A 14298-nucleotide genomic window follows, 5' to 3' on the forward strand; every position below is an offset into this window, starting at 1 on the left:
TGCAACTTCCAAGTAATCTTCGTTTCATCCACAAAACTCTTATTCCCAGAAGTTAACAAGACTTAAACTCTTTGACGAGAGATTTCTGGCTTCTTTAATGGTCTGACCTAGTAAAGTGTCATTTTCCCGAACACGATCGCTCTGTCATTCTTCATGTCTAGTGTCATCCGTGCTTTTTTCATTGAAGATCTACCTAACAATAGAGGTATCTCGCTAGAGACCATATCAGTACTGATGAACAGACTGATTCCTGCTATCCTGCAAGGGAGGACCACCCTTTTGGAAGATGTTAGCGTGCTATCATCTCCAAATCTGAAGCAGGTAGACCTTTCGTACTCTTTGACTTTCCGCTGATCTGCCTCATCGAAAGACTCCAAGTAGCAGTAAGCCAATCCATCCCATACGCTGTGGAAGTGCAACCGCTGTCTAGAACTGCACAGTTGAATGGATCAGTCATCAAAATAATCATTAATGGATTCAAACTCTCAGTGACCAACACAATCCCTTCATAGCAGTCACCTTCATCATTTTCAGCCTCAGATTTATCTGTTTCATGCGTCATCTCAAAAGCACGATTCTTTCGCTACGGGCAATTCATTGCATAACGATACTTTGAATCAAAGCAATAACACCGATTAACCATTGCCCGTGCATTTCTTGGGTTCAAATGCCTACGATCGCCATCCCAGACCCGATTTTTGACTTGATTCTCAAATTGGTTAAAAGTGCGACCATCTTCAGACCACCTATCAGCAACCCCATGTTTGTACTGGAATCTGCGTTTAAATTTTTGTTGATCTCAAAACTTAGCCACCATCGAATTCTCCATCTTTGCTTTACCACAGTGTTGCCTATATTCAATTCGAAAGTGGCTGGAAATGACTGCCTTCCCAGAAATTTTTTTTGGACTACTGTCATTTGGTCCAGGAGAGAGCCTTTCCCATGGGATTGAGTCCACATGAATATCAAAAGTCTATCAACATGAGAAATGCATGCGCAATCATGTAACTTAGATGCCAATACAGACCTCAAGGTGAAACTTTCTCAGTCTCTTATACCACTTATCAAAGTCCATAATATATTCTTCCATGGACTGATCATTTGTTTTCTTAAGTCTATCAAAAGTTAACCATGCTTCATGTGCTTCCAACAAATCATCCTTTTTCTAAAGCTTATCCAAAGACTCTTAGAGAAGGGTCAATCCCTCCTCGGTGTCCAACTCATCAAAGTCCAATTCTGAAAATACTTCGCTCCTAATCTTACTTTTTGCTGGCAATGACAAAGCCATAACTTGCTTCTTTTGGGGTAACGAAGTAACCGGCGTCCACATCTCAACTTCATTTTTCCACTGCTGATATGGTTCCGTCTCCAAATAAAATCGGTGGATAGTCAAAGACTGGGATTTTGCGATGTCCTTTTGCCATTCTGTAACTGAGTTTATCAGCAGCAGTATGCTTCTTTTTTCTAAAATACCTGGAAAAACTCAGCAGGTCTGGCAGCATCTGCGGAGAGGAGCACAGTTAACGTTTCGAGTCCGAATGACCCTGCAACAGTTCTGTTGAAGGGTCATTCGGACTCAAAACGTTAACTGTGCTCCTCTCCGCAGATGCTGCCAGACCTGCTGAGTTTTTCCAGGTATTTTTGTTTTTGTTTTGGATTTCCAGCATCCACACTTTTTTGCTTTTTGCTTCTTTTTTCTCTCCGATGATGGAGACAAAAACTTCTTATTCAGCAACCAGTCACCAAAGCTCAATGTTCATCCTCTGCTACCATGTTAATTCCAATAATTGTATATTCTGGAAGAATGACTCGAAAGCTAGTCTTTTACCCCAAGCAGGTTCATTTTCAAAACAGCTCAGCAGAGTAACAACCATGACTTCTCCCCATACTCATTTTTCACTTTCCCTTCTTTCTGTTCAAGTGCCATTGTTTTTGCCCTGCCTTGAAAGGGCATTTTGCCAAGCATGAGGAGGGCTATAGGACTCTAAGTTTTTAAAGTTTTTTTTCTCACATTGGCATAAGTTATTTGCAATGTCATCAAAAATATTTAAAAGGAGAAAATTCAAAGGAGGAAAAAATACAGCCTGGCAAACTTGGGTTACAGTGCCAGCCCATCATCACTCTCCCCATCCAAATAACATGCTAAATATGAATGATAGTAAATATCCAAGAGTGCTGGGGTGAGTTCCCTGCTAATGAAAACTGCTGAATATTCTGTTTAAAAAGGCCACGTCATATTAATTATAGAATACTGCAGTGGATGTGAAACCAATCCCTGGAGATGGTCTCATGTCACCCTTTTCAACTCAATTCAGACAACATCACAGCCAAGTTATACCATGCATTTTTCATAATGTCAAAAACAAAACTACTTGGCATTGCCACAAAATGTATAATACATCTGGGCTGTTACAACATTCCAACCGTTGTATTTAAGGAGTGAGCCTATGACACAAAATGTTCACAATGCCCAGACAAATACTAGTGCTGCATTCAGGAAAAGAACCCAAGGGATATGTCAGTTATCTAACCATCATTATTAATCCTTTTGTTAAACTGATCTGGTTATACCCAGTAAGTGATGGATGGATTTCTTTTGTTTTCTAAATTTATCAGCCATTTTCAAATCAAAAGGAAGTGCTTAATCTGGGAGTAACCTGCCAAAGAAAGCACACAGTTCCCACATCAAGCTATTCTTTAGAGACTTCCTATAAGGATCACACTATTATGTTGTCTGTGGAGCTCTGTTTATCATAACAGCATGTCAAACCTTTGCCATTGTTAATAACACAAACTTGGCGGCAGACAGTTTTCTACTGTTCAACAAAATTAAACCCATTATGAATTGGTTTAGTATAAGGATATTCATGACACATTTTACAAAAATCCCATTGTTGTGTAAATGCTTATTGTTTATACCCATGGCGAGCCCCCTCTGTCCATCATCATCTACAGCACTAGCAAATAATCAGTTATTTAAAAAAAGCTTGACATCATTGTGTGGGTTCTTTTTGTGTCAGTTGCTTATTTAATTGCAAGCAAGAAAATATGCAACAAAAAGGATTTTAAAAGTTTGATCCTTATGCTTTCCTAGTCAAGTGCAAATAGTGATCATTGAATGAGATACACTACTTCCTGGTTTTGAATAAAAGCAAAATACTGTGGATGCTGGAAATCTGAAACAAAAACAAAAAATGCTGGAAAAACTCAGCAAATCTGACAGCATCTGTGGAGGGAGAAACAGAGTTAACATTTCGAGTCTGTGTGACTCTTCTTCAGAGCTAAAGAGGAGTACAAATGTGGTGAAATATATACTGTTTAAGGGGGGTGGAACAGATGAAGCCGGATAGAAGGCCAGTGATAGGTGGAGGCAAAGGAGAGATTGCGAAAGACGTCAATCTTTATGTTTAGAAAACAAAAGAAATCCATAATCCATCCATCACTTACTGGGTATAACCAGATCAGTTTAACAAAAGGATTAATAATGATGGTTAGATAACTGACATATCCCTTGGGTTCTTTTCTTGAATGCAGCACCAGTATTTCTCTGTGCATTGTGAACTTCAATTACAGGTTTACCCATACTTTGTGTCATAGGCTCACTCCTTAAATACAACGGTTGGAATGTTGTAACAGCCCAGGTGTATAATGCATTTTGTGGCAATGACAATAGTTTTGTTTTTGACATTATGACGTTAATGATGTTTATCGCAATCTCTCCTTTGCCTCCACCTATCACTGGCCTTCTATAAGTTTCATCTGTTCCACCCCCCTTAAACAGTATATATTTTACCACATGCTTCTCTTTAGTTCTGAAGAAGAGTCATACGGACTTGAAACGTTAACTCTGTCTTTCTCTCCACAGATGCTGTCAGACCTGCTGAGTTTTTCCAGCAATTTTTGTTCCTGATTTTGAAATCAGTTTTCTAGGTTTCAGGAGAACTCCTTTATCAATTTACAATCCTAACTTTGTATTGTACCTGACTGCTTTCCTGTGGGAACATCATCACTGGCAGGCTCCTCTGTCGACTGTGTTTCCAGGCATTTAGATGCCTCTGTTGTGTATCCAGCTTATCTCTTTCTTTTTCCACCATTCTCATGCCTTCCCTCAATCTCTCCAGGTTTTGCTGATACTCTTTCCACTGGCTCTCCAACTCTTCCCGGTCTCGCCACATCTGATCTGCCTGCTGTTGACATTCGTGCTCACGTTCCTGTAGTCTGTTCTCTTGTGCTTCCTGCTCCCGCTGCCTGCGTTCACATTCTTGTTCCCAGCGCTGCTGCTCATGGTGCAGTTGGTTCTGAAGTTTGCGTACATTTGCCAGTTCTTCCCTTTGCTTCTCCATGTTGCGCTGTTTCTCTTGCTCGAGAAGTAGGTTTCCTCGGGGGCCTTGAATATGAGCTAATCGCTCACGCTCCTGCAAGATCAGTCGCTGCACTTCTATATAACTGTCTTGTATGGTCACTACAGCCTGAAAGAAAAGTGAAGAGTCAACTGTTGTACACAAATTGTAGAAATCAGCTTTGTGCAGTCTGATACAAATGTGGGTATATTTACTGGTTGGGGCTTTTTGCATACAAAATTTAACGTGCACTTATTAAGTTCCTCTTTGTACTTTGATTCAGGCATTAACTCACCAGTTAAGGAAATACAGAAATGAGAGGAATTTATTTCAACTGCATTAAATGTTCAGAAAGGAATAGCATTTGCTGGGAATTATACCATGTGGAATACAAAGCGGGAGTGAGGCTTTTTTAAGATACCCTTTGGATTCCCATCAAGGTGGAACACTTAGAAAAATATTTGTTTTTCAGGAATGTTCATTGTGTCATAATCCTTGCACTTAGGATCCAGGCCAAACTGGGTGGACGTGGAAGAACACTAGTGAAATGTGAGTTTTTAATAACAATCAGAAAGCTCTCATGGTCATTTTGTTTGATACCAGTCCACACAGTTGGAGCCAACGAGCCAATGCTGAGGGGGATTCATAACACCCCTGTACCATCACTATGACATTGTCCAATTTTGTGCTCAGCCACAATGCATGGGGAACACCTTTGGGTTGGGCACTGAATGGACACACTATCTGAAGCGTGCCCACTCAAAAGGCAAGTCAAGTGTTCTATGGTGTTTTTTTAGCTTCTGGCCACATTAAAACATTTTCAGCGAGCTGTGGGCATCAAACAGACACTCCACTGCAGCTTGCTGTTCAGAAGCAAAATTAGCTATCTACTACATACAGCCAGCAGGTAGGTAAATATTTAAATAGGAAATAGGGTCACTGTTTAAAAATAAGGGGTCGCCTGTTTAGGATAGAGATGAGGAGAAATTTTTTCTCTTAGAGGGTGGTGAGTCTTAGGAGCTCTCTTCCTCAAAAGGGGGTGGAAACAGAGTCTTTAAACATTTTTAAGGCAGAGCTAGATAGATTCTTGATAAGCAAGGGGGTGAAAGGGTGGGAATGTGGAGTTGAGGTTGCAGTCAGATCAGCCATGGTCTTATTGAATGGTGGAGCAGGCTCGAGGGGTCGAGTGGCCTACTCCTCCTCCTAATTCATATGTCCGTAAGAGTAACTAAAGATAGTGTTGGTTGTCTAGAGAGAGAGCCTGGGGAATTGGTAATGAGAAACGAGGAAATGGCAGAGGCTTTGAATATGTATTTTGTGTCTGTTTCACTGTAGAAGACTTAGAAAACTTCTCAAAGATACTTGAAAGTCAAAATGTGAACAGAAGGGAGGAACTTAAAACAATCATCATCAACAGGGAAAAGGTGTTGGGAAAAAATCAGACCTAACGGCTGACAAGTCCCTGGACCAGATGGTCTGCATTCCAGAGTCTTAAAAGAAGTGGCTGCAGAGACAGTTGATGCATTGGTTATAATCTTCCAAAATTCCTTAAATTCTGGAAGGGCCTCAGTGAATCGGGAAATGGCTGATGTAACACCTTTATTCAAGAAAGGAAGGAGACAGAAAGCAGGAAACTATAGGCTAGTTAGCGAAACATCTGTCAGAGGGAAATTGCTAGAATCCATTATTAAGGAGGTTACAGCAGGATATTTAGAAAATCATAATATGATCAGGTGGAATCAGCATGACTTTGTGAAACGGAAATCATGTTTATCTGATCCATTAGGGCTTTTGAGGAAGGAACAAGCAAGGTGGACAAAGGGGAACCTGTAGATGCAGTGTACTTGGATTTCCAAAAGGCATTTGATAAGGTGCTATATCAAAGGTTACTACACAAGATAAGAGAACATGGTGTAGGGTTAATATATTAGCATGGAAAAAGGATTGGTTAGCTACTAGGAAGCAGAGAAAAGGGATAAATGGGTCTTTATTGGGTTGGCAAGCTGTAGCTAGTAGAGTGCCATAGGGATCAGTGCTGGGGCCTCAACTATGGAAGGTAAATGGAATGTTGGCATTTATTGCAAGGGGAATGGAAAATAAAAGTGGGGAAGTTTTACTGCAGCTGTACAGGGCATTGGTGAGACCACATCTTGAATACTATGTACAATTTTGGTCTCTTATTTGAAAAAAATATCATTTTGTTAGAAGCAATACAGAGAAGGTTCACTCAGCTCATTTATTCTATGAAGGAACGTTGAATGTTATATGTTGAGCCTACACCCACTGGAGTTTAAAAGAATGAAAGGTGATCCTATTGAAATAAATAAGATCCTAAGTAGACTTGATAGTGTAGACACCAGGAGGATGTTTCCACTTGTGGGGGAAACCAGAGCTAGGGGACACAGTTTATGAATAAGAGGTCTCCCCTTTAAGACTGAGATGAGGAGAATTTTTTTCTCTGAGGGTCGTTATTATGTAGAATTCTCTTCGTCAGAGAGCAGTGGAGACTCGGTCAATGAATTTATTCAAGACTGAGCTGGGCAGATTTTTGATGGACAAGGGAGTCAAGGGTTATGGGGGGAAGACAGGAAAATGGAATTGGGACCACAACCAGATCAGCTGTGATCTTACTGAATGGCAGAGAAGGTTCAAAGAGCCAAATGGCCTACTCCTGCGACTAAGTCCTATGTTCCTATGTAATGAGGACTGTTTCAGGGTTGGGGAGAGGAGGGTGCAGTGGATTTGTTTTGGGGCAAGGATGAGAACAAGTCAGCAGAAGGCCCAAAGATGTTTTTGGGGCCTTGAGAAGCACTCCTACTTCTGGAGCCTGATTGGGATCTCTGCCAACTCCCGAACCCCTTGTCTGGTCAAGTCAGCTGAAACTTGCCTTTGACTGCTCCCAGTCTTTCAACCTTAGCTCTACCCTTGCCAAACACACCAATGACTAGATTTACCAAATTCAATGTCACAACATGTAGGATTTAAGCTCTTGAGCTCTGAAATTGCTGCGCCAATACCATAGCCACTAGGCTGCTACACATTTTGGATTAAAGTGCCCTGAATTAACTTGATCCAATTTATTTGGATGCTACTTTATCAATATGATACAGTATAGCCATATGTTGTGCACAATGCATTTTATTCTACATGTACATATCTACCAGGAAGTCTTATTGTACTGTAGGTGTGCCTTGACCTCTCAATCCACAAAGTAAAGTACACTGGGTTTGAAGCAATGCAACCTAGACAGATGAAACATTTGGAATGGACAACTAGCAAAAGTTTCAATGTGAAATCATTTTCGACTTATCAAAGTGGTTTTGAAACTTTCAAACCCAAGGAACAGTTTCCATGTGATTGCCACTAACTTGGCAAACATTCTTTGAGAGGCAATGAGATCAGGCACTGAGCAAAACAGAAGGTCACACAAATCTAATATAAGTTGCTCTTCTGAGGTTGGGCCTGACAAGATGTGGTGAGGGTAATGTCTAAATTGCATTGACCCTGAATGACCCTGAACTATGTATGAAGAGAGAATGTTTGATTAACATCAATGCATGAAAGCACTGACAATCCTCACCTTAATGAACACTCATGAACTAAAATATTTAAGATTTGACAAAAAAATCTGTTCTGAATCTGGTAGCCAACCTAACAAACAGCTCTGAGAAAAACATAATTAGTCTTTTTGCTGCTATGGTCATCTATAATTAGGCTTAAGATTCATTGCCAATGTGATGGTAGTTGAGCTCTGCATTATATCATACCTGTGATGTATTCAACTGAGTAATTTATTGTAATAATTTGGTATGAAACAAACATAGGCCAATGTCCTCACATATACACAAACACTGTGATAGCGGTATGGGTTCATGTATATCCCATCTAAAACAAAATCAGCATTTTGCACAGCAGAAATTGTGTCATGGAGCCTTTATTATCTTTTCGACATCATATCTACTGGTGACCTGGAACATTATAGCAATAGCTTCTAGCAGCAAGGGACGTAGCCACATCAAAATACACAAACCTGATTAAAGACAAAATTAGCTCACCTGTAAACTGTAAAGAAGCTGAGTGATATTTTGCACACTGTGAACTATCTATAAAAAGAAAATAAAATCAAGTCAAAAACAACATTTCAAAATGGTACGGTACAGTCTTTAGGATGAAGGATAGAGCATTCAACCCCTTAAGTCTGTTCTGATATTCTTCTGGATCATGGCTGATCTGTACCACTTACTTAACGTTTCTTCATATCCTAAAACACTCTGGCCTAACAAAATCCATCAACCTCAGTCTTGAAAATTTCAATTGGCGGAACAACCACAGTATTTTGAGGAAAGGGTGTTTTAGCTGTCCACTACAATCCACGTGTTTCACTCCTAACTGGCTTAGCTCTAATTTTAACATTATACCCCATGTTTTGAACTCCCTCATCAGAGGAAATAGTTTCCCTGTACGTATAGTATTTAATCCTTCTATCATCTAAAACATTTTGATTAGATGACCCTCAAGCTTCTAAGAAAGTTCAGCAATAAACAAAGGTTTGTTAGAAAAGAGAGGCACGCTGCCGAACCTTTCATCCTGTACTCATCAGGACAAACTCAAGAATGCTAAATTTCAAATGATCACAACAATTTATACCGCAAGAAAGAAGGGCTGTTGATTGGTTGGCAAGTTGCCTCTGATTGGTCGAGACATTGCCATGGAGAAAGCAAAGAGGAACTATAGGTCCCCCATGCTTCTAGGTAATTCAAAAAAGGTGCAAGGCTTGAACATATTCCTTTTGTTTGCAGAAAATGGGTCCCTGCGTATGAATGTATGTCGCTGCTGGCAAGCTTAAATATGCCATATTACAAACTCAGCTGAATATCTTAAATTGGTTGTTAGTGTAGCTGTTAGCGCACTCAATGTTGTTCAGCAAGTGCTGTCCAACTGCAGAATCACATCTAATAGTAGGCATTTTGTTTTGGGTTTTGCAAACATAGGATGGTTGAGTACAGTTTATACTCTGCCTATTAAGAACAGCCAGAGGCTTTGAAGAAGGGTCATACGGAATCGAAACGTTAACTTTGTTTTCCTCTCTCCACAGATGCTGTCAGACCTGCTGAGCTTTTCCAGCATTTTCTGTTTTGTTTCAGATTTCCAGCATCCGCAGTATTTTACTTTTAGCCAGAGGAACATGTTTGACTCGATCAACCAATTGTTGGGGTGTATGGCCTACCTACCTGGTATTGCACCAACAGTAAAATTCATACATGACTTTGCTCAATTGTGTGATAGGCAGAATGTCTTTTTAGACTGATGGATGCATCCTATCAGTGAAAAATACCACTTGCTTTGCCAGTGCACAGTAGTAGCGCAAAATGGCTTGCTTAAACTGTTGTTCAAATTTTTGGCATACGTTGCCTTTTCAGGGTAATTTGAGGTAGGCTGAGCACTTTTCAAGTCTGAAAATGGTGGCCTTTGGCAAATTTACGCAATACACAGCACACAATGATCTGATCTGGATAGCAATTGTCCTGCACGATAGCTTTGATACACTCTATTTCTGCCTCGAGCTTGCAAGGTCAGCAAATGGCTAGAGTCCTATTTACATGATTGCTGATAAGGCCAATCTTATAGTGCATGAGGCTATAAGATTCTCAATGCATATATTAACTGGTGAAGGTAAAGTGGTAAACAGTAGTGGAGAAACTATCAGTGGATTTCTCAACTGGCACATCGAGGAAAGGAAGCATGTTAGACTGCTCCATCTCAAAAGTGAATTTCAGTGTGAGATGCAGCTCATTAAGGTGTTTAAGGAAATCCTTACACTTGGCTGCAGATTCAATGATTGCAAGCATAACATCTATGTATTGGAAATATGCATGGGTGCATCTACATTCTGCCTACCATACAATTGAGCAACATTGTATATGATTTTCAGTGCTGGTGCGATCCCAGGTATGTAGGGCATACGTCACAATGAATGGCTGATCGAATCACAGACGAGCAAAGCTAGTTGGGTATGCGTGTTGTGAGGAAGATGCAAAGTAGCTTCAAGGGGACTTGCACAGACTTAATGAGTGGGCAAGAATATGGCAGATGGAATATCATGTGGAAAAATGTGAGGTTATCCACTTTAGTAGGAAGAACAAATGTGCAGAGTGTTTCATAAATGGTGAGAAATTAGGAAGTGTAGATGTACAAAGGGACCCAGGTGTCCTCGTCAATAACTCACTGAAAGCTAACATGCAGGTGCAGCAGGCAATTAGGAAGGCTAATGAAATGTTAGCCTTTAACACAGGAGGATTTGAGTACAGGAGTCACGTCTTGCTTCCATTATATAGAACCTTGGTTAGACCGCACCTGGAGTACTGAGTGCAGTTTTGGTCGCCTTACCTTAGAAAGGATATTATTGTCATAGAGCGAGTGCAACAAAGATTCACCAGACTTGTTCCCGGGATGGCGGGACTGTCCTGCGAAGATAGATTGGAGAAGCTGGGCCTGTATTTCCTAGAGTTTTGAAGAATGATTGGTGATCTCATTGAAATTTACAAAATACTTAAAGGGATAGACAGGGTAGATGCAGCCAAGGTGTTCTCCCTGGTTGGGGAGTCTAGAAGCAGGGGACGCAAGTTCAAAATAAGGGAAAAACCGCTTAAGACCAGATGAGGAGAATTTTTTTTATTCAGGGGGTTGTGAATCTTTGGAATTCTCTACTCGAGAGGGCTGTGGAAACCTCAGTCATTGAGTATGTTTAAAGCAGAGATTGATAGATTTCTAAATACCAATGACATAAAGGGAATATGGGGAAAAAGGCATTGAAGTGGATGATCAGTCATGATTGTATTGAATGGCAGAGCAGGCTCGATGGGCTGAATGACCTAGTCCTGCTCCTATGAATCAAACAACATGATCCTCTGGCTGTTCGTAATAGACAGAGTACAGACCCAGCCCACTCTTGAAAACCCAAAACAAAATGTCTGCTGTTAGATGTGATTCCACGATTGGGCAGTACTTGCTGAACAACCCTGAGTGTGCTAATAGCTACACTAACAACCAATTTAAGATAATCAACTGAGTTTGTAACATGGCTCATTTACGCTTGCTAAAAGCGGCATAAATTCATACACAGGTAACTGTTTTCTGCAAAGTAAAAGAATATATTCAAGCTTTGCGCCTTTTTTGAATTACCCAGAAGCTTGGATGGGTGACTTTAATTCCCTGTCGCTTTCTCCAAGGCAATGCTTCAGCCAATCGGAGTTGGCTTGCCAGCTAATTAACACTCTTTTTTCCTGTAGAATAAATTGTTGTGATCATTTGAAATTTGGCATTCTTGTGTTTGTCCTGATGAGTGCAAGATGAAATGCTTCGGCAACATGTCTCCCTTTTCAGCAATATTCAAGTTCTGCACTACTAAGCAACAGTTTGTAAACCTTTGTTGTCCAGCCCCTTCCCCTGCCTCTGAACCCCACCCTGTAACCTCCATCCAGCCCTCACTCACATTTGGCCTGAGGTCCTGTGTCATGAAAATATAATTAATTTTCATAGTATTATAGTAATTTATTGCAAAGGTAGGTTAATAGTGTGGCTTGGAGTAGTTTCTTCTTGGAGTAGGTGTGTGTGTGGGTTTTAATTGAATTACAGACAGCTGATCTGGATGCTTTGATGTATCAGAAGGCAAACTAGGTCTGAAATGCTAAATATGTAAACATGGCTGAAGTTTTAGAATGTGAGGTGTGAAGAACATTTGCATTTTTAGATAAATCAGAGTTGTCAATTTCAAAGAGATGGTAAGGTGTTACACCTAGCCAACAGAGGCTAAGACAAACAGTGTGTTTGTTTTTCCCAAAGATTACTGATAATATGAGTACTATGAAAGATTTATATTATGGAAAAAGTAAAGTTGCAAAGACATATTGGAACAATGGGATTTACATTAAAAAGGGAGAAACCTGTATAAAGGAGATGAGGTTATGTGTAAGGAAGAAGGCATTCTAAGATCCAACAAGTGTGAAAAGCCTCCAGCCTCTTTGTACCAAGCTGCTGTCTCCAGGAACTGAAGCTGAGAGAATTCATTTTAAATATCACTGTCCAGGATATTGTGCGCTTTGCCTGGGTCTGTCAAAATCTATGTTGTTTTACTGTTGGACAGAGGTGTAGCTGGGAGCTAGATTAATTAGGTGATTTAGGAGTTATCATAGTAGTAATTTGTAGAACTATGTATGTGCTTAAAATCATTTCTTTTATTAATGAATGTTTAATTTAGTTTTGTAAAAAAAAACCTCTAAGGCTCAGTGGGCTTACTACTACTGAATTCAAGGCATGCATCTCGAAATAAAAATACAAATTGCAAAAACAGTTGTGGCAGCTGTTTCAAGTTTCACTCTGGGATTTGAGCAGTTGTGCCAAAACACCTGGAGGCAGTGACAGACAATGGGGAGCTGCCAGCCTCTGATTGGCAAGTAGTTCTCAGGTCGGGATTTCCACCCTCAGGGTCCTTAATGTCAGGGAAGGCTCGCCTCTGGGCACTTAATACAGCATGCCTTCTCAAGAGAGGCGACGTGGGGCTCCCACCGGTTCTCCAGCTGGCAGGCAAGACCCCTGTCGCAAACGTTAAATTTCACCCATTGTATGCAATGCAATGTCCAAATTTCCAATCTGTGCTCCTCCTGATGCAAAGTCAAAGAATTTACTTGAAAAAACATTTTTAAAATTACACTACAAACAATGCAGCACAATAACAACAGAATTGCCTCGTTTGATCTGCACTATTTTAACCCTGGCAGCAATCCACCACTGGCATTAAAAGAACACCAATCAGAAAATCTAGGCTATTGGATAAGCTGTATTTTGGAACTTGAACTTAACACCGTGACTGTTGTTGTGCTAGTCTGATGTCAAATTATTGATAAGCTAGAAGTTCCTGCAGCTCAGCACGGGCCCAGGTAAACATACAAACAGGAGTAGGCCATTTACCCCCTTGAGCTTATTCCACCTTTCAATTAGATCTTAGTCGATCTGTACCTCAACTCCATTTACCCGTCTTTGTTGCTTATCTTTTGATTCCTTTACCCGACTAAAATCTAACAATCATAATCTTTAAAATCTCAATTGACCTAGGCTTGAATTTTTCCATGAGTTCCAGATTTCCACTATCATATGTGAAAAGTGCTTTGTGATTTCACTCCTTAATAGCCTAGCTCTAATTTTCATATTATGCTGTCTTGTTCTGTATCTCCCCATCAGAGAAAATATTTTATTGAAACACCTTGATAAGACCATGCCTTAACCTTCTAAACTCAATGGAATATAAACCAGGATCTGCATCCTCATCATATAATACTTTAAGCCCTGGTATCATTTTGTGCTGTATCCCTTTCCAAGGCCAATTTGAACCTCTTTGGGAGAACTGAAAAAGTAAACCTGGAATATTACTTCACTTAAACTGCTGAAGCACAACTTGGGAATAGAGGCTTGAACTTGTAAAAGATAGTTTTGGTTGGACATCAGGAAATTCTCCTTCACACAGAGAATGGTCAATAAATTTCTAGACAGAGAAGTGAAGGGAAAAATCCATGGAATTATTTAAGAAAACAATTGAGCACTACGGTGTGTGGAAAAAAAAGTACAATCTTTCTGGAAGGATGAACTAAGGTGGGTCAAATGGCCTTTCTCAAATGTAATTATCTTGTGGTCTGAGGTTCAGATGCCACACTGCAGCAGTGACGTTATATATTTCCTAGAATTTTACTGTAGGTTCGGCCAAGTTGTTTTAAGAGGAGAATTCTTGGTTGTGGAGGTGGCTCGTGTCAGTAATTTGTTCTGTTGCTGAAAACAACAGGGCTGCGGCTGCACAAGCAACTGGCAGCCTGCCTGAGGCAAGATGTATTTCAATGCCCCTCTGCTCGTATTGTCAGTTCAGTGAGCAGATGAGGGAAGTATTATAGTGTATTTTTTAAGCAGTTAT

The 14298-nt window shown here is 40.3% G+C and overlaps 1 protein-coding gene across 7 annotated transcripts in view; it reads right to left on the minus strand.

Annotated features, from left to right (window-relative positions):
• Positions 1-14298, minus strand: part of arhgef28a (Rho guanine nucleotide exchange factor (GEF) 28a) — a 551732-nt gene that overhangs the window by 96716 nt on the left and 440718 nt on the right. For all 7 annotated transcript variants that reach the window (XM_078564027.1, XM_078564009.1, XM_078564018.1 and 4 more), the window contains 2 exons: positions 8396-8443; positions 3981-4469 (listed from right to left, as the gene is read on the minus strand). In XM_078564027.1, coding sequence (XP_078420153.1) covers positions 3981-4469; positions 8396-8443 — 537 coding nt within the window. The remainder of the gene's footprint in view (positions 1-3980; positions 4470-8395; positions 8444-14298) is intronic.

The sequence above is a fragment of the Cetorhinus maximus genome, chromosome 2 (assembly GCF_964194155.1).
Source record: "Cetorhinus maximus chromosome 2, sCetMax3.hap1.1, whole genome shotgun sequence".
Lineage (NCBI taxonomy): Eukaryota > Metazoa > Chordata > Chondrichthyes > Lamniformes > Cetorhinidae > Cetorhinus > Cetorhinus maximus.